At 51.6% G+C, this 24,253-nt stretch overlaps 1 protein-coding gene across 2 annotated transcripts in view; it reads left to right on the top strand.

The window, feature by feature from the left end:
* Nucleotides 1–23,289, top strand: part of ADCYAP1R1 (ADCYAP receptor type I) — a 44,806-nt gene extending 21,517 nt beyond the window's left edge. The window contains exons 6-16 of one of the 2 annotated variants that reach the window (XM_068972922.1): nt 1,418–1,527; nt 2,168–2,265; nt 2,732–2,864; nt 3,724–3,877; nt 4,308–4,368; nt 4,935–5,004; nt 9,179–9,270; nt 16,593–16,676; nt 20,035–20,164; nt 21,577–21,618; nt 23,101–23,289. In XM_068972922.1, the coding sequence (XP_068829023.1) occupies nt 1,418–1,527; nt 2,168–2,265; nt 2,732–2,864; nt 3,724–3,877; nt 4,308–4,368; nt 4,935–5,004; nt 9,179–9,270; nt 16,593–16,676; nt 20,035–20,164; nt 21,577–21,618; nt 23,101–23,289 (1,163 nt within the window). The remainder of the gene's footprint in view (nt 1–1,417; nt 1,528–2,167; nt 2,266–2,731; nt 2,865–3,723; nt 3,878–4,307; nt 4,369–4,934; nt 5,005–9,178; nt 9,271–16,592; nt 16,677–20,034; nt 20,165–21,576; nt 21,619–23,100) is intronic. The other variant, XM_068972923.1, reaches the window with a different exon arrangement.
* The last annotated feature ends 964 nt before the right edge of the window (nt 23,290–24,253 follow it).

Raw genomic sequence — 24,253 nt, 5'->3', positions numbered from 1 at the left:
TGGAAGGAGGGTGCCAATAGCAGCCTGAAACAGATTTGCTGGAAGAAAAAACCATTTGGCATCAAACTGTGGGACAGAAGTGACCTCGTCTCTCCTGGGCCTGCCAGACATCCTCCTTGTCCTGGGTCACATACGACTCAGAATCTGAGCTGCAGTAAGAGACCAGTCTCCCTGCTCTGGGCAGAGCTCTCTTTATGGCAGGATCCCCCACCCTCTGGTGCTTCCCAAAGCCCCAGGAAGTGTGTATCTGACTCTTGATTGAAAATAACTGGCCTTGGATCTTCCAACTCAATCAGCAGGACACGAGGTTGGAAAAGTGTTGGCGTCTCTTGTGTTGGCTGCTGCCTTTGTCCCTGTCCGAGCTCCCCAGAGATGGCCTTGGCCTCTGAGCAGGGGTTCTTCCAGCAGCATGGATGCTGGAACCCCTTTTATACAGATGTCTTTTGTTTATGATTTCCTGGCCCCTGAGTCCTGTAAAAGGAAGAGCCACCCCCAGGTGTCCTAATACACCAGGTAAACTCCCTGGAAGCCAGTCGGGGAAGAGGGGTCAGCCTGGGGCCACACTCAGGGCCTGGGCTGGAGGCAAAGGGGGCTGCTGCCTTTTCCTTTCCCCTAGACATCATGGTTCACCCTTAGACAGTCAGAAGCAGAGAGAATAAAATGAGCAATCATTAAAGGCTAAAAGGCCCCAGGCAGGGTGAAAACCAGACTGGACTCCACTCTGCAGACAGCAAATGACTCCTGCCTCCTCTGGTGTCCTACAAAATGGCCTTTAAAGTCAAGCTGAAGAAAATTAAAGTACATTAGTGATAGGAAACAGACTTCTAAACTTGAAAAGGCAGAAGTCTTTTTTTTTTTTTTAATGTGAATATGTATCTTAATAAGATCTGATGCTAGGTTAATGGAGGTCTGGTCCTTGTTAATTAAGCAAGCCTCATACCCCCTGGACACCACGGAAGCTCCTGGAAGGCCCAGAACTCCCGGTGAAAGCCTCACCTGGAGCTTCTCCAGATATGACGAGAGCTCCTGCCACACCACCCCAAAGGTGATTCCTGAGCCAGGAATCTGCATTTGTGATCCCAGGTTATTCCTGTGCTCTTCCAGGGCCTTCAGGAGGGGCTCAGGCCTTTTCCTAGAGGGAAAGAGGCTGGATTCATCCTGGCTCAATCCTCTCACTCCTTGTTTAGAGGTCAGCTTTCACTGGGCCCCCCTGTACCCCATGTTCTTAATATAAGGGCTAAGCAATTATTATTTTCACTCGGACACTGGAAGATCTCATGAACCTGCGGCTGCCATGCTTCTCAGATGGACATGTGGATTTCCAGGAATTGCTACTTAAGGAGTAATAGGCCATTAAGAATTTTAGACCCCCTCTTCCATCACTTATGTGCCTCACCGCATTTTTGTTTTGCTGCAGACATGAGGGTGGTGAGCCGGAATTGCACGGAGGATGGGTGGTCGGAGCCATTCCCGCATTATTTCGATGCCTGTGGGTTTGAGGAGTATGAATATGAGACTGGGGACCAGGTGAGTATCTGCTGCCCTCCTGAAGGTGGAGGGATGGGGCCAACGAGGCAGGTGGAAGCCTGTGTCCCCCAGGGGCCCCGACTCCTGATGGAACTGCAGAAACTCGAGTCCCCAGGCAGCATCCACGAGTGCCTGCTGTGAGGCCAGATGCACGCAGGGCAGGACTTCCACTCACTCATTCTAGGCCGAGAAACAACTGTCTTGCTGCCTGAGCTCTTCCGGCCCCCACCATGTGTCCACCACCTCCCGAGTGGCTTTTCCAGATTCCTGCCTTTCTGTGGTCCAGCCATTGTAGGGTTAATGCAGGGCCCAGCAGGGCCCCCCCCTGGATCCTTCTCCAGGCTAAAGGCTGGCTCTGTTCTGGCTGGTCAGTGCTCCTGCACTCTACCAGCATTTAGCTTCTGCGCAGTGCAGATGGACAGAAGGAGGAGGTGGCTCAGGGAGAATGGGCTTGGGGAGCTTGGGGTGGTGGAGGGACTGATGGCGGGGGGAGGAGATGTGATCAACTAGAGAAGAGGGGAAGGAGGAGCTGGGTAGCACGCCCAGAGGTGGGCAGGCCTGGCCTGGGAGGCTTGGTGCCCTCCCAAGGGGGCCGGGGGCAGGCCCCACATGGAGCCCTGTGCCTTGTGCTCTGATCCAGGATTACTACTACCTGTCGGTGAAGGCCCTGTATACAGTCGGCTACAGCACGTCCCTCGTCACCCTCACCACTGCCATGGTCATCCTGTGTCGTTTCCGGTGAGGTTCCCGACAGCCGTCCAGTGATTGCAGCCCACCCCAGTACAGAGCCCTGGCTCTGTGCCTCCCACCCCCGACTCCTGCCCTGGATGTCAGCCCTGGGCGTCTCTTGAAAGAGACCTACAATAAGAGATAGGACCCCAGAGAGGACAGCTGACTTGTCCAGGGCCACACACAGCAAGGCAGACCAGGGGCAGTAGACCTACGCCCCTCGCATTATCTTCCTGGTCTGGATGGAGAGAGGTCACAGGAGAGAACAGTATGGCCCCAGTTAGGGGGGCAGGAGGTGGGAGCCTGGGAGTGAGTGCGGGTTTAGAGAGCTGGGAAGAAGGCGTGGTCTAGGTGGACAACCCCCTTGAGACAAAGCTGTGGAGTCTGTGGTCCCAAAGCGGACCCCAGGGTGGAGGGTGGAAGGCTGTGGGGCTCCTTTCTTCAAGGCATCTGTCTTCCCCGCCCATGGGCGTAGGAAGCTGCACTGCACCCGCAACTTCATCCACATGAACCTGTTCGTGTCGTTTATGCTGAGGGCCATCTCCGTCTTCATCAAAGACTGGATCCTCTATGCTGAGCAGGACAGCAATCACTGCTTTGTCTCCACTGTGAGTGCGCTGAGCCCCGCCACGATTGGTCCTCCCTGCAATGCCCCGCTGTCCAGGTGTTTTCCTGCAGGTTGAGATGTTGGCCCCAGTGACCACAGACACCCAGGAATGACCATGAGGTTACTAGCAGCCGGTGAGACCCCGGCTTGACATCACTTCTTGTTCCTTGGCCTGTGGGTATACTTGGCAGAGCAGTTGAGGCGGGTCAGGTGGAGAATGTCAAGTCCCACTTGACTAAGGAGGGAACTTGGCTCAGAGAGAGGACTGGCCTGGTCACTGGTGCTTTAGCCCAAGATGGAGCCAAGGGACTGATTGACTGGGGTTCCCTCCATACCACCTACCCAGTTCTGATAGCTTTGGAAGTAAGCAGAAAAGAGAACAGCTCAGAGCACAATGCCTTGACCTGAGAGGGCACACTTGGAGGCGGGTGTCTATGAGACTTCTGGGGGGGCAAGGGTATCCCATTTACCCATGTGGTATCTGAACCCTTTATTGTACCAAGGAGTCTCCTTCCTCTTTATTCTCCTCTTCTTTGGGGGCTGGGGAAGGGGCAGAAAGTGGGGGAGAGTGAGCCTGGGGAGAAGAGAGGGTTCTGTGTGTACCCCCTGACCCCACCCCATCCCCATCCTTTTCTTACATATGCAGAGCTGCCTCCATGGGCAACTTTGGTTCAGACTCATAGGATGCTGCAATTTTAGACTCTGAATCCAGGAATGTTGAGTCTTTCCGACCCAAGGGGTGTTTAAGCTGGAGATGCCTAAGCTAAGAGCCCTCAGGATTCCCCATGGTCCTGTTGGGCTGGATTTTCAAGGTTTGTTGGGGGCTTGCACCGCCCTCCTCTTCCCTACTCGCCCTGTAGGTGGAATGCAAGGCCGTGATGGTTTTCTTCCACTACTGCGTCGTATCCAACTACTTCTGGCTGTTCATCGAGGGCCTGTATCTCTTCACCCTGCTGGTGGAGACCTTCTTCCCCGAGAGGAGATATTTCTACTGGTACATCATCATTGGCTGGGGTAGGTCTCTGACTGTGGCCTGGACAGGTTCAGGCCCCATGAGCAGGATGTCCTTCGTCCCACCATCCGGGAGTATTAGTCAGAGGAGGGAGGCTAGGGAGGTGCTGCCCTGCCTCACAGCTATGGCATACTGCTGGATCTTGGATACTTTCTTGCTCTTCTCCTTGTAGAAAGCCTGCCGGCTGAGGGAGGGGATATGCTCAGCGAGGCAAGATAGCCCAGGGTCCGAGGGAGACATGGAGCCCCAGAAGGCCTGGGTATGAGGGACAGTTAGGGTCCCCAGGACACCAGGTCTAAGAGGGAGATATGCCCCATGGACCAGAACCCCATGTCTGAGGGGTCCATTGGCCCCCAGAAGCCCCAGATCTGAGGGGGATACTGGGACTATTAGTTTCCCTGTTATCATGGGGCTCCTTTTCTTTGTATCCAGGGACTCCGACTGTGTGTGTGTCCGTGTGGGCTATGCTGAGGCTCTACTTCGATGACACAGGGTGAGTACATGCTCGAGAGCCAGGGCCAGAGCCTCAGGTAGGCTGTCAGTTAACGCCCTGAACTTCATGTTGACTGTCTCAGACAAACCATCCGACGCCGGGCCTGGCTACACCACCAGCCCTGAGCACTGACTATGCCGTGAACCTGCTGTGGCTGGACCCATCCTGCCATGTCTCAGCTGGGACCCAGTGAGGGAGTGCACAAGGTTTCAGAGCCCTACTCTGCCTCTGGGCTCAGCTCTGAGTGACTGCTCTCCTTTCAGGGAGGAGGGGGGAACGTTGAGGCTGAGACAGCATCCCCAAGAACCTGAGGTCTCAAGGGGGAACGTGGGCCTTGCCCAGGAGCCCAGCAGTGCCCTGATTCCTGGCTCCAATTGCTGCCTTGACAGTGGAGCAGAAGAGAGCGCCAAAGCGCTGGGACCAGGACTGGGCTTGGGCGTACAGTCCATCAGCTCTCCTTTCAGCCAGCCCCGCTCCAGAGCCACAGGGGAAGAAGTGCCACCCCATTGTCTTGCAGGGCTCCCGGCTCCCAAGCATCATCTCTCTTTTTTCTGTCTGTCTTACAGCTGCTGGGATATGAATGACAACACGGCTCTGTGGTGGGTGATCAAAGGTCCTGTAGTTGGCTCCATAATGGTGAGTGTGCTTGGAACAAGAAGCAGGAGAGAGAGAGAGGTATGGGCTGAAAGGTCCGGGAGAGGAGAAATAAAGTGGTCACCACACAAACCAACCTCCTTTTTTACGGCTGTGTTATGTTCTGCAACATGGACGTGCAAGTTATTTAGCTGTTTCACTAGTGTTGGGCATTTGTCTTTATTCCATTTTACCTCATTATGGAAGATGCTATTATGAAGAGTTCTCTGCGTAGTTTTGAGAATGTGTGAATATTTCTTTAGAATTAATCCCTAGAAGTAGAATTGCCAGGTCAAAAAGCGTATCCCATATCATTGTCTGCACTTGTAATTTCAATCATTTAAATTTTTGCACAGCTTTGTGGGAGATAATGTAGCTCATTGTTTTAATTTTTCCACATTGCTTGTGCAGCAAAGCAATTTTTTGGACACATTTATTGACAATTTGCTTTTTTTCTGGTTACTGTCTGTTTATTTCTTTGCTCATTTTTTCTAGCCCAGTTGTTATCTTTCTTACTGTTTGATAGATAGTAATGCTTCATTTGTTACACATATTGTAAATATAATTCCAACATTGCATGGTTTTATACAGTCAGACCACCAGGCCTTTTCATCATGAATTCTGAGGCTTATTTCTTGTTTCTGGAAGTCTTTCCCAACCTGAGAATATAAAAGTAATCTTAATTGCTTTATAACAATTTTTAAAAATTGGATTATTACATGTATGATGGGCTTCCCTGGTGGCTCAGATGGTAAAGAATCTGCCTGCCAATGCTGGAGACCTGGGTTCGATTCCTAGCTTGGGAAGATCCCCTGGAGGAGGGCACAGCAACCCACTCCAGTATTCTTGCCTGGAGAATTCCACGGACAGAGGAGCCTGGCGGACTATAGTCCATGAGGTCACAAAGAGTCGGACACAACTGAGTCACTAACACTTCCACTTTCATTCCATGTATGTCTTTAATCCGTCTGAAATTTTATTTCTCTGATCTGAAATGATATCTAATCTTACCAAGTTGGTTTTTTTTCCCCCAATGGATAGACATCCCACCCTCTAAATATTTTTATTGAATAGGTCATCCTTTCTCCATTATGTAGAAATGGAAGTTTATTATAACCACTCAATGTAGTCTACTTGTATTTAGCTGCAGACTTCCTGCTCCATGTTACTAATCTATGCAGCTATTCTTGTGGCGAGTACCCCGTAGTGCTGGTTACCATAATCTATATCTGCTGTGGCTAATATTCCTTTCGTTATTTTTTCCGTTCAGAATTTTCTTGCACATTTACTTTTTCACATGGACTTGCACATGTGTCAAGCTGAAGGAAAAAGACTGGTTGAAATTTTTTATAGGAACGCCGCTGAATTTATGAGCAAATTTGGAGGAGAAGTGGTTTTCTTAAAACGCTAAGTCTTCCTTTCCAAGAATATGGCATGATTCTCTATTTATTTAGTCTTTCTCACAGAGTCATTCTGTACAGTGTTCTTAAGTTGTCTTGATAGGTTTACCTTTATGGTGTCTTTCAGGTTGGGCTCGTATGTAGGAATTATTCTTTTGTTGTATTTTCTAGTGGGTGTATTTGTGCTGGTGTTTAGGAAATCTACTAGTTTTTGTGTATTTTTTTCCTTTCTTGGTTACCTTTGAAGCTCTTTTTATTGGTTCTTATCCCTTTTCAGTTGGTTCTCATGGAAAATTATATAACCTATAAATGAAAATATTTTTCTCCTTCATTTCCAATATGTATGCTGTTTAGTCCTTGGTTTTGTTGAGGATGATGTTTGCTACAGTGTTGGGCAGCTACCCTTCACTGAATTAGGAAAGTTTCTATTTCTGACTTGTTTCAGTGTGTATTTTTTAAAATAAGGAATAGATGTCAACTTTTATCAACTGTGTTTTGGAGACGTTAATTGCTCATTCCTTTAGTGATGAACATTGATAATATTCCAGTTTATCTTCATGATGAACAATGCTGCTGTGGATATATTTGTGCATACCCTTGAGTATGTATGAATGTGTCTTTAGAATATATCTCCAGGAGTAGAATTTCTGGGGCAAAGGATATATACATTTAATATTTTCTTGGACATCAAATTGCCCTCCACATGTGGACTATAAAAGTGCTCATTTCTCATGTTTTCATTGGTGTTTTGATTACTGAACTATTCACCAATCTTATGGGGATAAAGATAGCTCATTGTTTTAATCTGTTAATGTAACAAATATTGGGCTTCCCTGATGGCTAAGTGGTAAAGAATCTGCCTGCCAGTGCAGGAGATGTGGGTTCAGTCCCTGGGTTGGGAAGATCCCCTGGAGAAGGAAATGGCAACCCACTCCAGTATTCTTGTCTGGGAAACTCCATGGACAGAGGAGCCTGGCGGGCTCCGTTGGATGGCAAAGAGTCAGACATGACTTAGTGACTAACAGCAACAACAAATGTTACTTGATTTTTTTTTTCCTCTTGGCATAAAACCTTTATTGCCCTGATCTGTTTGTCCTTTTAATGCACTGCTAAATTTTTTGTTTGTTAATACTCAGTTTATAGCTTTTGCATTGTTCTTTGTATGTTCTTTGGTTTTAGACATGTGCCTGATCGTGTGTGTGAGCATGGTTTCTGCCCTTGTCTGGGTATAGCAGGGTTTTGTTCACCTCATAGGTAATTTGGGAGGTTTTCTTTTTATTTGCTTTTAAATAATGATATAGCATGTAAATTCCATCTTCCCTAAAGGTCTTATGAAACTGGCTGGTCAAATGATCTGGGCTGGTGCCTTTTAATACACACATCTTTGATTATTTTTAAATTTTTCCTGAGGTCATTGTGCTGTTCTGATTTCTACATCTTGATTTGACTTTATTAATTTATATTTTACCATGTCTGATCTTTTTCCCTGTGATGATTCAAAATACTGTACACATCTGTTGTCTTGTCCTCTTTCTCATCCTTTAATTTGTTTAATTGCATTTTCTCTTTTTGGAGGGACTAACGTATGCAGTTAACAATATTGACTGTGCTAAATTCCAAGTGCTGATTAGACACTGGGCATGTAGTAGAAGGCAAAACTGACAAAAACTGCCCTCCAGGAAGGCCCTTTATCATTCTGCTTGATCTGTGAAAGCAAAACAAAAGCAAAAAAATTTATCTTCATTGATTATCTACTTTTTTCATATTTCTTTAATGAATTTTTATTTTTAACTTCCTTCTTTAAAGGAAGTAGAAATTTAATTTATGGTACTCTTTCCCTAAATTTTGATTTGAATGCTTAATTATTTTATTTTCAATATTTCTTATCTTTTAATAAGTTAGTGTTTCCTTGAGCTCGGCTTCACTTCAGGCAGGCGTTGCTGTGTAGTCCCCATTGTTATGTTTGTGATAGTCTCTCAGTCATGTCCTACTCTCCGCAATCCCTTGAACTATAGCCGGCCAGCCTCTTCTGTCCATGGGGATTTTCCAGGCAAGAATACTGGAGTGGGTTGCCATTGCTTTCTCCAGGGGATCTTCCCACCCCAGAGATGGAACCCAGGTCTCCCACATTCTTTACCATCTGAGCCACCAGGGAAGCCCATTGTCTCTATTTATTTACTCCCCTCCTGCCTTGTCTTTATTTACTTACTCCCCTCCCTCCTGCTTTCTCACCATCCACACAGCTTCCTGCTTTGTTTAGAGAGCTTTTGTCCCTGACCCCTGAAGGTAAATGCTATTGCCATTCAAAGGCAGTCCTTTAATTAATAATCCTTATTGTTCTCCATTCTGGTTCTCCGTATTCAGTGACTCTGAACTTGGAGTTTCTCCAGAGGACAGCTCTCACCTCTGCAATAGCCTCTTCTCTGTTTTGCATGGCTGTTTTTCCATCACCCTGACGCTGTTTGTTCCGTCTTTTCCAGAAATTGCTCGCTTTTCCGGCTCACGCATGACAGCTCTTGCTATTTCTCAGTACTCTCCTGGGATTCTTTTTATCCCTCTCTTCTGTGGCTTCAGTGACATGGAGGGAGGCTGGGGAGGGAGTGAGTGTTCCCGTGCTGCCATCTTATGTGTACTTGCAATGCTGCCATTGTAAGTCTGGATGGGATCTTGACTGACGGGAAGAGGGCCTTGCTGAGGGAGTGACAGCCAGTGTAGTGGCAGGGGTGTGGAAAGTCTTTGCTCAGAACCGTTCTCACTGCTGTTTCTTTGCTTCTCAGGTTAACTTTGTGCTCTTCATTGGCATCATTGTCATCCTTGTGCAGAAACTTCAGTCTCCAGACATGGGAGGCAATGAGTCCAGCATCTACTTGTAAGTACCACTGGGTGAATGCCATGGTTAAATTCCAACAGCTTGGTGGGGCCTGCACTCAGGACACAGGAGGAGAAGGCCTGGGCATCGCTAATTGGGTACCCTACATGGGCATTGGCAGGACTTCTTTTGGATTAAAGTGACTTGAAAATATAGTTGCCCATCTATCCTTCAGCCAACCCAGGAGCACCTAATCCACATAGTGACAACATGGAAACGAGAGAGAAAAAGATGGACAGATCTGTGTCTTGCTAGGAAAATCAAGATGGAAAAGGCAGATTCCTTAAGGTAGTTAGGATGGGTCTTGGTGGATTGAAATTGTAGTTCTTTTGGGGATCTTGGTTCTCAGGGGAGCTCATGACTGCTGCTGGATACAGTGTTTCCTGAAGTCCCCATTCCCAGGCCAGTGGGTACAAGTTGCTCAGTCCCCACTAGTGAGTGAGTCGGGCAGACAGTCTCCCTGGTCTGAGTACTGGAAGAGAAATTCTCTTTGCACCTTCTCTTGGGGCAACTCTACGTCTAGGTCTGGTCATCTTCCTGAAACTCCCTCCTCCCTGGGTAGAGGGACATCTAACATGTTTGGGGTTAATGGTGTTCGGGGGCAACCTCTTACCACTGAGTGTCGGGTTTCTCCACTTCCACGGCCATTGGGTTTGTTTCTTCCCAGTGTCTCTGCAGCCAGGTCCCTAATAGCTTATCCCTGCTAGCTCTGTCCCACCCCTCTCCTAGCCCTCCACCTATGCTGAATCAGACCAAGCACCTTCCATCTCACCCTTCTTGCCTTGTAATCATGACCAGCTTGGTGTATGGGCTGTGGGGGCACTTCTGATGCTGGGGAGGCAGTTTGGTCCCCTGTGGTTGGCTGGAGGGGCCAGAGAGGGACAAACTGAGAACAACCTGTGAGGTGGAAGCCTCTGTGTTGCTTCCTCAGTTTGAGAAGAGAACAGGTTAGAAAGAACTTTGTCAGAGACCCCAGCCTGGGGTTCAGAACCTTGATAGCTGCCCAGAGGACAAGTGGGACAGCAGAGAGACTCCAACAGAGGGTCCCCCCACCCAGCCATTCTCCTGGAGAGAAGGAGAGGCAGGAATGCTTGGGAACCAGCCCCGGATCCTTCTCTCAGCCTCCTTGAGACTTCCCTGCGTCGGTGGAGCTTGTCCTTGGTCCCTGCAGTCAGTCTGGCACCTCTTCCGTGGCAACCCTTCCCTGGGAGTGGGGAATCAGTGCAGGGCCTGGCTCGGTCAGGCGCTTGTTTTCCCTGCATTTAGGATGATTACACTGACCGCTGCTCCTCTCCTTTTTCTGGGTATCCATTTATTGTCTTTTATTTTTTCATGTTTTTGTGAACATTTACCAGCCTTTGCTTATATGTGCGTGTGACGTAGCACATAAAATTGTTCATCCATATAAAGTCCCCTGCACTGAGGGACTGCAGGGGCCAGCTCTCTGCAGATAACTGACCTGGAAAGATCATTCCTGCCTTTGTCTCCTGGAGCCACAAAACAGGGCCCTGCTGCTCCCCCTACCTTCTTGTCCAGCGTCAGAGACCACATCCTTGTGTCTGGCTTGTTTCTCCCACTTGAGGGTGGTTTTGCCCCTGCATTAGCAGTTAGTTATCTCAAATGTCCTCTGAAGCTGGCAGGTAGCTAAGTCAGCGTCTTCTCTCCTTTGAGCTCTAAGCAACCTTGCCCCGCCCCCCCCCCCCCCCCCCCACCTCCCTGCCACTTTGATTCCTAGTAGGATCTATTTCTTCTTCTGAGGTCCCTGGGACTTGTCCTCCTGGGACTCCCCTGGCCTCCTCTCTGTCTGTGCAGGGACACACAGGGACTCAGCCACATCCTGAGTAAGGACACTGTGCTGATCCCAGAACATTCTTTACCAGCTTGGACATCTTGCCCCAGGCTGCAAGAAACCCAGAGTGCAGAGGGAGGGAAGTGTGGGGCCAGGGATTTGAAGGTGTATTGTAGACTAGGAGCCGTAGAGTCCTATAAGACTTTCTGAATGCATAGATCAGAACTGTCTATAATTAACACAGGGTTTATACATTTAAGTAAAAATGCTGAAAGAACCAGCTGCAAGCATACCTCATTTTATTGTGCCTCACTTTACTGTGCTTCACAGATACTGCCTTTATTATAGATTAAAGGCCTTTGGCAACCTGGGTCTGTGTGGAGCAAGTCTGTCGGCCCCATCTTTCCAATAGCATTTTCTTACTTGGTGTCTCTGTGTTATATTTTGGTAATGCTCACAATATTTCAAGCTTTTTTAAAAATTATATTTGTTGTGGTGATCAGTGATCTTTCTTACTGCTGTGATTCACGGGAGGTTCAGTGTTTTTTAGCAATAAGATGTTTTTAGATTAAGGAATGTACATTTTCTTAGACATTTTGCCATTGCACACTAAACAGGCTATAGGATAATGTAAACATAACCTTTATATGCACTGGGAAGCCACAAAATTGATGTGACTTTATTACAATATTCTCTTCATTGCAGTGGTCTGAACTGAACTCACAATATCTCAGGGGTATGCCTATAGTTGGTTTGCTCTTATTGTGTCAAAAATCCCCTTGAAATCTCGGCAAATTCTTTTAAATTTTTTTAGAGACATCTAAGCTTGAGCTCATCTCAAGCCCCAAAGATTAAACCTCAGGAGGATGTGGTTTGTAAGCCAGGTGGGAGGGCTGACACAAGACAGCGGGGATCAGTTTTAAGTGCAGCTACATGTTTGAGTGTTGCCAGGGTCAAGGAGACTCTATTGGTGAATGTAAGGGGTAATCAAAGCAGCCATGCTGCCAAGCATTTAAAAACACTTGCCATTCATTTAATGCCAACAAATCTGGATTAAATATAATCCCCATTTTACAGCTGAGGGAACTAGTTATCAATGAAGTGGGATGAATCCAGTGGGAAAGAATGAAGCCGTAGTTACAGTGCAGGCAGGCAGGCCCTTGACTCTGAGCTTGCTTGCACCATCATTCCTCCCCTCAAGGAATTTACAGGCAAGATGATAATATTAAACAAGGCTTCCTGGAAGAAAAGGCCGCAGTGGGTTCCAGCCTTGTGCACAACTGCCCTACCTGGAGTGCTTTGAGCTGGGAGGTGTCTACTGCTGGGTGGGGAGAGGAGGGAACAATGGGGGAATTCAAAAAGGGGCAGGATGTGATGGGAGAGAGAGATTTCAGAGCTGTGTCTGAATCCCCTTGGTCAGCAGAGTTCTGTGTTGGGCTGAGATCCTTTCAGATCTGCCCACAACAATTTTTTGGTTTTTCCCTCTGTTCCCAGAACCAATTTAAGCCTGGGAGTCCCCAGGAGAGACCGAGAGGACCTCCTGCCTGTGCCCACAGACCAGCACTCACTCCTTTTCCTGTAGGTTTGTTCCAGCGGCTCAGATGATGAGGTTTGCCCTCCTCTGTAGACCAAGGTGGTGCTCCAGACCCAATCACAGGACCTGTTGAGGGCTGGGGTTCCTGCAGAGGGCAGCAGCCCTGAGCCACCTCCACTCTCACTGGCTGCTGGGAGAAGGAGTGGCTGGGCTCAGAACTTGGGCAGTGGCCAGGCATGGAGTGTGGGCCTGAGTCCTGGTTAAGCCTGTGCTTAGGCTCAACGCTGTTTGAAGCCAGGGGTTAGGGCTCAGCCCCATTCTGGGGTCAGGGTTAACCTTCCTTTTCTTGGGACCAGAGTTTACCTCTGTGAGAAGCTGACTGGCTTAGAAAAAGGAGGGTGAGGTTTCTGCGCTGAGAGCATCTCAGGCCTGTCTCTGCAGGGAGCTGGCTTTATTCCCAGCGGTCTTCCTGTTGCAAGATGGGCATTGGAGCAGCCTCTTGAGTCTGGGTCAGGGAGGGAAACTTCGTCTTTATTCCCCTCAGGGACCCCACAGAGCAGATCTCCATGGCCCCGTGGGGTAAAGGAGAGAACAGACACTGTGATGTAGTACATAGCTCAGCAGGGCTGTGACCTACCCAGTGTCGGAGAGACAACATTCGCCTCTGAAGACAGACTCTTCCCCGTCTAGGCAGAAGTACAGCCAGGAAGCTCTTAGTCCAGGAGCTCAGCCCACAGCCTGAGGCTTCCAGTTCACATGGGGCTCTGTCTTCTCCTTCCAAAACACGCTCTCCCCATCTTCTGTCTAGGAGTACCCTATCCTAACAACTCCTGTTACGGATTGTCAATAGGGAATGGTTGCCCACATTTTGCAGGTGGAGAAACTGAGCTCCAGAGAAGGAAAGTGGCAACACCTAAGATCAACAAGTCAGTGGCCAAACAAAACCTTGGACTCAGGTCCCCGAGCCACAGGTTAGGCACGAGGCACAGGGGGCTGGCAGGTCCTCAGTGGTGGTGGATAGCGAGGGAGGGCAGGGAAACTCCAAGATCTGTTAGCTGGGCTTCTGATTGGAGTGCCAGTGTGGTGGGGAGTGCTTCTCTGGGGACTGGGCCAGGCTTTGACGGGGCACAGCATCTTAGCAGCAGGAGGGACCCTATGGGGAATGTTCAATTCAGGTCACGACATTCTGTGGGTCTGCTATGTGTCTAGCGTTATGCTGATCAGTAGGATCAGGGTGAGATAGACAAGGATCCTGCCTACAAAAGGTTCCCCTGCAGGGGTCTCTGTCTAATATCTGGGGGCTACAGTCCAGGCAGCCTTACATACAAAAGGCACTATAACACGCATGGGCTTTATTTAGCTTGAGACCAAAGCAAGGTCTGAAGAACCCATGTGCTGCGTCCCTGAGTTATAGATGGCAGTGTTTGACCTTCCTGCAGACACCCAGCAAAGCTGTGGCAGAACCCGGCCTGGGAGCCAGGGCTCCCTGACTTCCAGATGTGGGTGTCACTCCTGCACCCGCTGTAGGGGTCTGCCGCCTCTGATTTAGGCCGACGATGCTGCTCTCCACGCGGCTTCCACCCGGTATCCTTGTCTGAGTTGCTTATCCCCTTGGATCCAAATCAGAATGGAGCTGATCAGCCCACGTGGGTTAATCTCTTCCTCTTGACTGAATTTCGTTTCTTTTTTTTCCTCACTAATTGTAGTGACTTTTCAGCGATTTGAACATTTTTCTCGCGCCTGTCTCTGGCTTTTCTGCCACCCTCTTCCCTTTTGGTTTCTTTTCATTGGATCCTTTGAACAGTCACTGGAGGTTTGGGGGAAGGAGGGTGTTTGGGAAGAAGGTCCTTTAACTTTATCCCTTCTCCCGGGAGCCCTCCCAGGCATCAGGTGTCACTTTTGATCCACCCTCCCTGCCTCCCCCGTAGAGACACACATCTTTACTGGGGTGTGATTTCCCAGCTTACTTGTTGCTAAATGGCCTTTAGTAGTATTTAAAGAAATCAGAAGGGCCTATGTTTACTGTATCCAGGGCCCAGAAAGAATAGGGACAACTTGGAAACTGGAGGAGAAGAGGTCTTGGAGGAGAACAGCTAAAGCTTTAGAGTTCGGGGTAAGAGTTTAAGCCTGGTGTGTATGAAGTGACCTGTGAGGTTTGGGCTCTCAGGCTCCCTGACTCTGATTTTTGTGGCTCACCCAGACCACGGTTGAGGGGTGAGGCCACTTGCCTTAGGAGAGAGTAGTCAATCTTTCAATCTGGGCAAGGTAGAGAATAAATTTGAAGACTAGAATGGCTTCCATTTCTGAATATCCAATTAAACTCTTAATTATTGAGAAAAACATACTTATGTGTCCATCTGTCTCTTTGTACACGAAACAGACCTTTGATATTCATTGAGGCACATGAAGAAACTTCTCAGATACATGACTCCCTCCCAACAGTGTTCTGAAACTTTGATTTGCAGGCGGATCACCTAGGGATGTCGTTGAAATGCAGATTCTGAGGCAGTAGGTGTGAAACTCTGAATTTCTGCATTTCTAAGAAGTTCTCAGGTGGTACTGATGCTTCGTCTGGGTAGCAGAGCCTCATACCATCCCTCATCCGTAGAAGAATCTAGTTAGCACCCACTGGCATGAAGTGAAAGATGTTGTTAATTAAAGGAGAGCCACACACCTGACTGAGGCAAGGATGCTGGGTGGACCTCAGCTTGCCCCATCTATGACGTGTGTGATTTAGATGTTTACCTCAGCTAAATGATATGTCACTACATGTCAGGGACCTTCAGACTTACTCTTACAGAGCTGGGATTGCACATTCCGAATCCATGAATGCCGAAGGTCTGGGCTCCTTGGGCGTATCCATTCTCATTTGCATCAGACCCCCGCAGGTCTGTCAGTTCACCAGCAGCTCTGGTTCACGGTGCCTAACAAGGTGTGTGGAATGGGCCTCTCCTTTGCAGTCTGACAAGGCGGCACAGCTCTTACTCCATCTCTTAGATGTTTGTCAGGGATGGGGAAAAAAATGCGAAGTGCCAGCCCAAGGGTAAGCAGGACTGAGAGGGGCTAGAAGAGATGGAAGTTGAGCCTCTCTGAGGAGACAGAGCTCTGTGTCTCCCCCAGGGGCAGGTAGAGCTGGACAGGCATCCTGGACCCACGTGTGGATGGCTCCTTAAGGTGGCTTATTTCTGCAGTCAGTGGAGCAGAGCCCGAAGGGTGTCCCCTCAGCCCTCAGTCCCTGCCTGTTGAACTTCTTTGGAGAAGTCTAGGCAGCGCTGTGCAGTGGAGCCTCAGCAGTGTTGCAGGGCCTCCAGTCTGGGAACCACCACCACCCGTCGCTGTTGAGCTGCTGCGGTGTGACTCAGTCCACTCAGAAAGTGGATTTTTCATCTCATTTCAGCTTGCCTGGTGGGTGTGTAATGTCTATCATCGGCATCCACTCCACCCATCCTACCTCTTCTCCGCTTAGGCCCATGCCGAGGTGCTCAAGGTTCGGTCAGAGGAAGGCGAGGGCAGAGGAGGGAGAGGGTCAGGGGATGCCCAGTGGATGTTCCAGTTGGCTTTCACAAGCAAGCCCACAGCTGGCCTGATTCTAGGGGTTTCCAGCTGCCCCTCTTGCCTTGGGATCTCTGGCAAGGCCATGCCCCAAGCCTGGAGCTAACTCCGGAGACAGCTCCTGGTCCCGTGTTGAGACCCAGCCAGGCCCCACTTCTAAACACACACGTTCTCCCGTGAACCCCACCGCCACCTTTTGGTTTCCCATACTGCTCACGTATGCCTGCGTGTCTGTGTGCACACGTGTATATGTAGGGGTGTGTGTGTTTCTGTGTCCAGAGCTGACCGCATCTCGGCCCTCAGCTTCCTCCATGTGATGCCCCCGCTCATCTCTACACCCCGAGCCGCTCTACCCTCCCTGTGAGCCGTGTCACTCTAAGTTCCCACCTCAGTTTCTCGTGGCCCAATGCCCCCAGCTGACAGAAATGCTGATCTTGTCACACCCAGCAGCTGCGTGCAGAAATGCTACTGCAAGCCACAGCGGGCTCAGCAGCACTCTTGCAAGATGTCAGAACTGTCCACCATTACTCTGTAAGTGTGCGTGGCGTGGCTGTGGCTGGGTGTGCTGGATGGGAGGGGGACGCATGCTGCTGCCGCCTCCACCTGGAGCTCCCGCCTGCCCAGGCTGGAGGAGAGCGGGGAGTGAGCCTGTGCCTCCAGCCCTGAGCCCTTGCCCGGCTGTTGCATGTTGACATCTGTGCGTCTTGTGAGTTCTCTGCAACCCCGTGGCCTGGGGTATGAGGGGAGGTGGTGGGGATGGGGCTATGGACGTCGTGGGAGCAGCCGTGGTGCAGCTGGTTCTGAGGAGGAAGCAGCTTGGAAGCCTCTGCCGATGCTGCTTCGACGTGTGGTCTTCCCCCAACCCCCCACTTCTCTAGGTTTCAGCCTTTGCAGCTGTCAGATGATTTCTAAGAGCCTTGAGCTTGAATTCACTTAGACGGTCCCCCTGCAGGGGGCGGGGCCCTCACCCAGGGGCCTCACTCACACGTTACCTGCAGAGTGACGTACTCCGACACAAGCCTTTGAGATGGGTACTTGTATTATCCTCTATTTACAGGTGGGGAAACTGAAGCACAGAGAGGTGAAATGACTCACTCAAGGCCAGAGGTTGGCAGGGCGAGGAATTGAACCCAGGGAGTCCTAAGCACTAGACCCTGAGGCATCTCTAGCTGGAGCTCCAGCCCCTATTTGAAAAGCCCTCTAAGTGGGGGATCCCACTGTCATTTGGGCATCTCTGGTTGTAGGAAGCTCTCCTTTGTGTTTCTTTAGGCCCCTTCTGCCCATCGATGCCTCCTTGGGGCAGGAGGACAGAGTCTAAAGGCTTGTGTCACTGTCTCTCTGGCTTAATCAGATCATAGGGTGATTCTGTGACTCCCCAAGGAGGGGTTCTAAGGTTCAAACCTTATGTGCCCCTTCCAAGGCCCCTGGTCCCCGCTCTGAGGGACAGCGGTCCTCGAACTCTGAGACCCAGTGCCTTCCTTGTCCACTTCCACTGCTGTGTCTGTCAGAAGGAGTCACTGGGATGCCTGGGTCCCTGGCCGGAGTCCCTCTTTCTTTCTGGGCTATCGCAGGGCTGCGGGGAGGGAGGGCAGGGCCCTTGGGTTGCACTCTGGTATGCTAGGGGCTGGAAAGTGCTCGAAGGCTTGTGTTTCTCACATACTGAACCCGTCCCGTCCTCTGCCACCACAAATGCTGGAGAGGGTTGGCCTTTTGATTTCTAGGGCTCTCCTGGTGGCTCAGGTGGCAAAGGATTTGCCTGCAGGGCAGGAGACCCGGGTTCAGTTCCTGCATCGGCAAGTTCCCCTGGAGAACAGGATGGCAACCCACTCCAGTGTTCTTGCCTGGAGAATCCCATGGACAGAGGAGCCTGGCGGGCTACAGTCCATGGGTCACAAGAGTCAGAGAGGACTGAGCGACTAACACTTTCACTTGTCAAGCTGCACAGACAGATCCCTGGAAACAGACCCATTTGGGGAGAGGCGAAAGGGACTGCAGCAGGCAGGGCTGCCTTCTCTCCTCAACTTCTTCAATTAAGCTGCTCTTTAAAGTAACCTCTTTAGTCAGGGTCACAGAGGGGCCCTCAAGATGTCCATGCGCCTGTGTTTCCAGACAGCTTTGCTTTTCATTCTTCAGCCAACACTCGCTGCTGTCCTCTGGGGTGAGGCTCTGGGTGCCTGGAGATGAGCGGGACCTCAGGTCACGCCCAGTGTCAAGGGCTCTGGGGTGTATCATCCCAGGCCCGTGTGGCTGTACCTTCACGGACGCACACTTTCTGAGCATGGGCCCCATGCCTGGCAGATGCTGGCCAGGGTAGATGACAGATAAGTGAGGCACCACACCTGCCATCAAGGAGCCACTTCTGAGAGAGGACAGGCAGAGGAGAGGAGAGGTGAGAGGCTAGGGCACTCCAAGACCACAGCCAGGCTCTGAGTGGGATCCTGTTGACCCCCACTCTGGTCCAGGCACCCCCAGGTCTTGCAGAAGCGGCCACCTGTGAGCATGTGGAAGATTGGTGGGTGCTGGGCAGTTGAGGGTTTTTTCCCCAAGACTGAGCCGTGACCCACCTGGAGGCCTCCCCAGGCTATTCCTTCCCCTTTCTTAGCGTACCTCCCCTCTGCTTCTCTTCCTTCCCCTTCCCCATCCTTTCCCTCTGAGTAGGTGTCACTCAGACTATGGACTCTGCTTCTCCTGAAAATCTGGAGCCCTCACATTCAGTGGAATAGTCTCTCCCAGAAAGGCTGGGGTTGGGAAGAGAGACGGGCAGCTAGTGTAACTGCCCCAGACCAAAGGGCTGCCCCCATCTTCTGCTGCCCACCTCATGGACTGAGGTCTGCCAGAGAGGGTGAGGCTGAAGCTCAGAGGGCTCCAGGGGGCAGACTGCACCTGCAGGGTGGGGCCGGTTCTTCCAGGAGGTCCAAAGAGAACCAGTCTGCTGGGGTGGGCGGAGATGGGGTCCCACTCTTGGAGGCCCTCTGGGTGGCCCCCTGCCCTGAGCAGGACCCACAGGGGCCCACGTCGCCATGCCTCCTCTTGATGTTTCCCCGTGGCTTCTGCGCCCCACCCTCTCAGGGTCCCGCCCCACTGGGCTTAGGAGCCAGCTTCAGTCAAGGAACCCCAGGAGAGCTGGGCGCAGGGGGTGGTGAGGTCCCTAGGGCCATTTCTCTCTTCCCTCTTCCACTCCCACCCCTGCAGACAGCCGTCTTCACAACCTCTGACTCAGTTTCCCAGGTGGCAGGTTCCTCCTGCTGGATGGTGGCTGTTTACGTTCAGGGTCAGTAAATCCTCCCTAGCCTTCCCCCCATGAGTCTCCTTCTGTGCTCTACCCTCTGGGCCCATCCCCCTCACAGTGGTCAGCACCTCCCCACCACTCTCCATGAGCGTCCCTGGCCAGCCCCAGACTCAGAGAAGCTGGCTGTCTCTGTGGTCCCCTATCGCTGCTCTTTCCAGGCGCAGAGAGCTTCCTTTCAGAGCTGAAAAACGTTTGTTTTGCTTGAGGATGCATCACGTTGTCCGTCCGAATACCACCGCAGGATTTTGCCCTGACTTCACTTTTCCAGAGGGCTTCATATCTCCCCAGAGAGGTTTCTGTCAATCACATACTCACCTGTGCACGTTCAGTGGTTCCACGGGACACCAGTGTGGCCTAGGGGGATGGGCACCCCGCAGACTGAGGGAAGTCTCCCCAGAACCTCCCAGGGAGTTCTGGAAGCTGGGGCTCTGTTGACCATCTCCCCTAGGACCCACACCCTGGGAGAGAATCCTGAGGGCGTCCATGGGCACGGGCTCCTCCTGGGAGAGGAGGGGCTGAGACTGCGGTTCTCTGCCCTGCACGGCTCCGGCCTCAGGCCCTGGCGGCCCCTGGAGCAGACGGCTTGCTCTCTCCTGACAGACGGCTCGCCAGGTCCACCCTGCTGCTCATCCCACTCTTTGGAATCCACTACACGGTCTTTGCTTTCTCCCCGGAGAACGTCAGCAAGAGGGAGAGACTCGTGTTTGAGCTGGGTCTGGGCTCCTTCCAGGTAGGCGTGGTGTGTGTGTGTGTGTGTGTGTGTGGAGGGAAGAGCTTGTGGGGAGCCAGGTCCCTGACCTCTAACTTGTTGGTGGTCCTAAGTCGTTAACTTAAACTCAGCTCTGAGTTTCCCCTTCTGGAATAACAGTACTAGATTAGAAGACACCTGGGAGGGCCCTTCATACTATCTGCCCTCTAGGCTTCCAAGAGAAGACATGCGGGTGCTTTCATGTTGCTGGTGCATCTGGGAGTCCTGAGCCAGGCCTCCCTTGGGCCATCAGAGACAGCAGACAGCAGCTCCCTCACCCTCAGCATTAGCCCTGGGGATGGGTGGAGTGTCTGCAAGAGACCTCTCTGTCCACATCTGACTTCCCCCTCTGAGTGCTGGAGCTCTGAGTTACCCAGGTCGAGATCCTCAGCACAGGATCTGATCCCAGGGAGCTGAATGAGCTGAACAGGGGATGAACAGTTACATAAATAAGTGATCCAGGGAATGAGAAAACTGGAGGACTAGTAAGTCCGTTCTTGAAGGAATCAGCAGACAGGGTTGTAAATGAATGAGTGAAGCAGAGTGAGTCAGTGCAAGGATGCATAGTGACGCATCAGATGGGTGCATGAGTGGGTCAGTGAAGGCAAGGTTGGCTCCCTTGAATGTCCCTGGGATACAGTGCCTCTCCCAAGCCCAGCTCGGTAGAGGAGTATTTGACCTCGAAGGTTGAAAAGTCATTCTGTGTATCTGACTTGATTCTCTCCCTCCCCCCATTTTAACTCAGTTGTTTTACCTGATCAGGTTCTTACCCTGGCAAGGTTGAGGGGTTTATTGGCGAAGCCCCAGACTGGGAGTCAGAGCCTGGGTTCCTATCTCTCAGCACAGGAATTCTAAATGCACAGAATATAAGTCAAGAATATATGTAGAAGAGCCAAACACCTACTAGGTAGCAGGAACCACGTGGTGTTCTGTGCAGTCCATGTACGAAGCTGTCTGGCCAACGGAGTTGGGAGGTGGTGGTGGATAAAGACAGGCTATTCTGTCCTGAAGGAGTGCTGCCCTCAGGGGGCCTGCAGGCTGGCTTGGGAGCCTGAAGAAGACTTTGGGGTATGTGGGGAAGGCCTCTTCTAGAAAGTGGGACAGAGCTGGCCCTTGGGAATGGGAAGGATTTGACCAAGGGAATGTGGGATCCAAAGCTAGGGCTGTGGGTGGGAGGGAATGCCGCCACCAGCCACTTGGCTTCAGGGATGTGGCCGTCTCAGTGGAGCAGAACTTTGACTGCTTTACTGCAGGCTCCTGGGCAGGTGCTTGCATCTCAGTCAGCTTATCTTTCTGCTTCCTGGTGTCACTCCCCGCTCCTGCTGCCTCCCACACACCCCACGTGGGAGGTTCCTTGCTAGCATTCTCAGGTTCTGTTTGTTCTCTCTCCTTAGGGCTTTGTGGTGGCTGTTCTCTACTGTTTTCTGAATGGAGAGGTAAGTAAGATCCTGGGTTTCTTAGCGGTGGAGGTGCAGCTTTCTGGGGAGCAGACAGGGGTGTGACCGGCTGGCCACACAGGGTTGATCCTCCAGACCAGGGCTCTGCAGACTCCCAGTGCCTACAGGAGGAGGATGACAGCCTCCCCCCAACCCCGCCACCTTTCCTGGTGCCAGGTTCTCTCCTGCTTTGCTGAGGCCCAGCCTCAGGAGCAGAGATCCTTCCATAAAGGCATCAATTTCTGAGTGCAAACCCGCCTGGGAGGGCTCACCATAAGACAAACCTTAGGAAATGGTACCTACAGTACCATCCACAGGAAATGGTACCTACAGTTCATGAGGCTGCTCTTGGGCAGGGGTGCTGAGAAGGGAGCTGTCCAATGCTCGACACTGCCCCAGCACGCCAGCCTGCCTGCTCTTACCTGTCCCCTGTAGAGTGGACTTGATTGATCCTGGGGAGAGGCCTGGAATCTTCTAGTAATGCTCCCTTGCCAGGCCTCCTGCTTTAGCCTGTTAGGATGATGTTTTGAGCAGAACCCAGAACAGAGATGCTGAGATGGGAGAGGCGCTGAGTGGGTGGGTGGCTTTGAAGAGTGGGAAGAAGTCATTGCACCAAGTGCTTGGGTCTTGGCTGCATGACTGTGGCAGGCCCCCCTGATTTTGTATCTGAGAAATAAGACTTTCTCAGACAACCTGAAGAAGGGTTGCTACTGCTAAGTCGCTTCAGTCGTGTCCGACTCTGTGCGACCCCATAGGCGGCAGCCCACCAGGCTCCCCTGTCCCTGGGATTCTCCAGGCAAGAACACTGGAGTGGGTTGCCATTTCCTTCTCCAATGCATGAAAGTGAAAAGTGAAAGTGAAGTCATTCAGTCGTGTCCGACTCTTTGAGACCCCAGGGACTGCAGCCCACCAGGCTCCTCCGTCCATGGGATTTTCCAGGCAAGAGTATTGGAGTGGGCTGCCATCGCCTTCTCCAACAGAGGGGTTAGATAAGGATAAAGAGAGGCGGACAGAGCCCTGCAGGTAGTGACTGCAAGAAACAAGAAGTCCAAGCAGCTTATCAGGGCCAATGGTGGAAGTGGGAGCTGGAACTGGAGGCTGTGGGTGCCACACAAAGGTGCTGGGTGGAGGAGGCTGGCATGTGGACTCTGAAACTGGGCATGCCCTGCATGTACCATACTGGGAGCAATGTGTTGGGAGTTCACCCAGAAGGGTGCTTTATTTAGTGATCCTCAACCCTAACAGCATGTTGGAATCCCCTAGAAAGCCTTAAAACATGTGGGAGCCCTACCCCAGAGATCTGAGTGTCATGGTTCAGGGGAATGGTGTGGGCATCTGGGTTGTTAAAGCTCTCCAGGAGATCCTCATCCGCAGCCACTGTTGATGGGCGTGCCCTCCTGGGAGGGCCAGGGTGCCCGGATGGGCAGGCGAGGTGTGAGAGGGTGTCCATCCGGCAGTGACCACCCGGGTTGCTGCCCGCAGGTGCAGGCGGAGACCAAGCGGAAGTGGAGGAGCTGGAAGGTGAACCGCCACTTCGCCATGGATCTCAAGCACCGGCACCCGTCCCTGGCCAGCAGCGGCGTGAACGGGGGCACCCAGCTCTCCATCCTGAGCAAGAGCAGCTCCCAGATCCGCATGTCTGGCCTCCCGGCCGACAACCTGGCCACCTGAGCCCACCGTGCCCCCTCCTCTCCTCTGTACACAGCCTGGGGCTTCGGTCGGGCGCCGGCCCACGCATGTTGTGCCTCTTCTCTCCCTTCGGGCGGGCCCTGGGCTGGGCGCCTAGCCCCCGGAGGTGGGAGAAGGATGTGGGGCACAGGCGGCTGTCTAGCCTCCCTGTTTTGGCGCTGGGCCCACCCACCATGGGCCCCTGGGCCCTGACCCCAGACATGTAAATACTCCTTTATTTTGAGAAAGTCATCCCATCCCTCCCTCTCTCCTCAGGGTCCCTGCTCACCTCAAGCAGGTCCCCAGATCCACCCCACCCCATCCCCATCAGCCTCAGTAATCACCTGACCCTGAGTGGAAGGCCTCCTATGGGCTGAGGCTGCTGACCTGGCTTTGGGGGCCTTGGGCAGGGGCCTGCCTGACAAGTGCCCCCTGCAATGTCTGACTCTCAGTGTGGACTCTGAGTCTACTTGCCACCCCGTGGCCCTTTGCAGGCCTGGTCCAGTCACCGAGGTTACTGGAAGTCCAGCTTGGATGGCCAGACAGTTTTTTGGTGCGGGCAGACCCATGCTCACCCAACATCTTGGTGTCCAGGTGCCCAGCTCCTGGGCATCAGACAGTGGGAAAGCTCCAGGAATCTACCATTCAGAGACTTCAGTTTGGATGTAGGGCTAAGGCCAGAGAAAAGTCCTGGTGCTTTTCATCTGGCCCATGAAAAAATTGCCAAGATCCAGAAAAGTGGATCTGAGTGGAATTTAGATGCAAAGAGCTTGGAGGGATCCACGAAAGAAGACATTCCCCACCTTCGTTATTTTATCCCTGACTCAAGGTAGGCAAGGCTCTTCTGGAAGTTTCCCTTTTCCCCCTCCTGTCCCCAGGCATCACTTGCAGAAGTTTGAGAGATGGATGCCTCAGAGAAACTGCTCCCCAACCATACCTACCACACAGAGCCCCTAAGCCCTCCCCT

The sequence above is a fragment of the Capricornis sumatraensis genome, chromosome 5 (genome assembly GCF_032405125.1).
Source record: "Capricornis sumatraensis isolate serow.1 chromosome 5, serow.2, whole genome shotgun sequence".
NCBI classification, from domain to species: domain Eukaryota; kingdom Metazoa; phylum Chordata; class Mammalia; order Artiodactyla; family Bovidae; genus Capricornis; species Capricornis sumatraensis.
The sequence above is the reverse complement of the archived record's forward strand: the minus strand, read 5'-3'. Positions and strand labels throughout refer to the sequence as shown.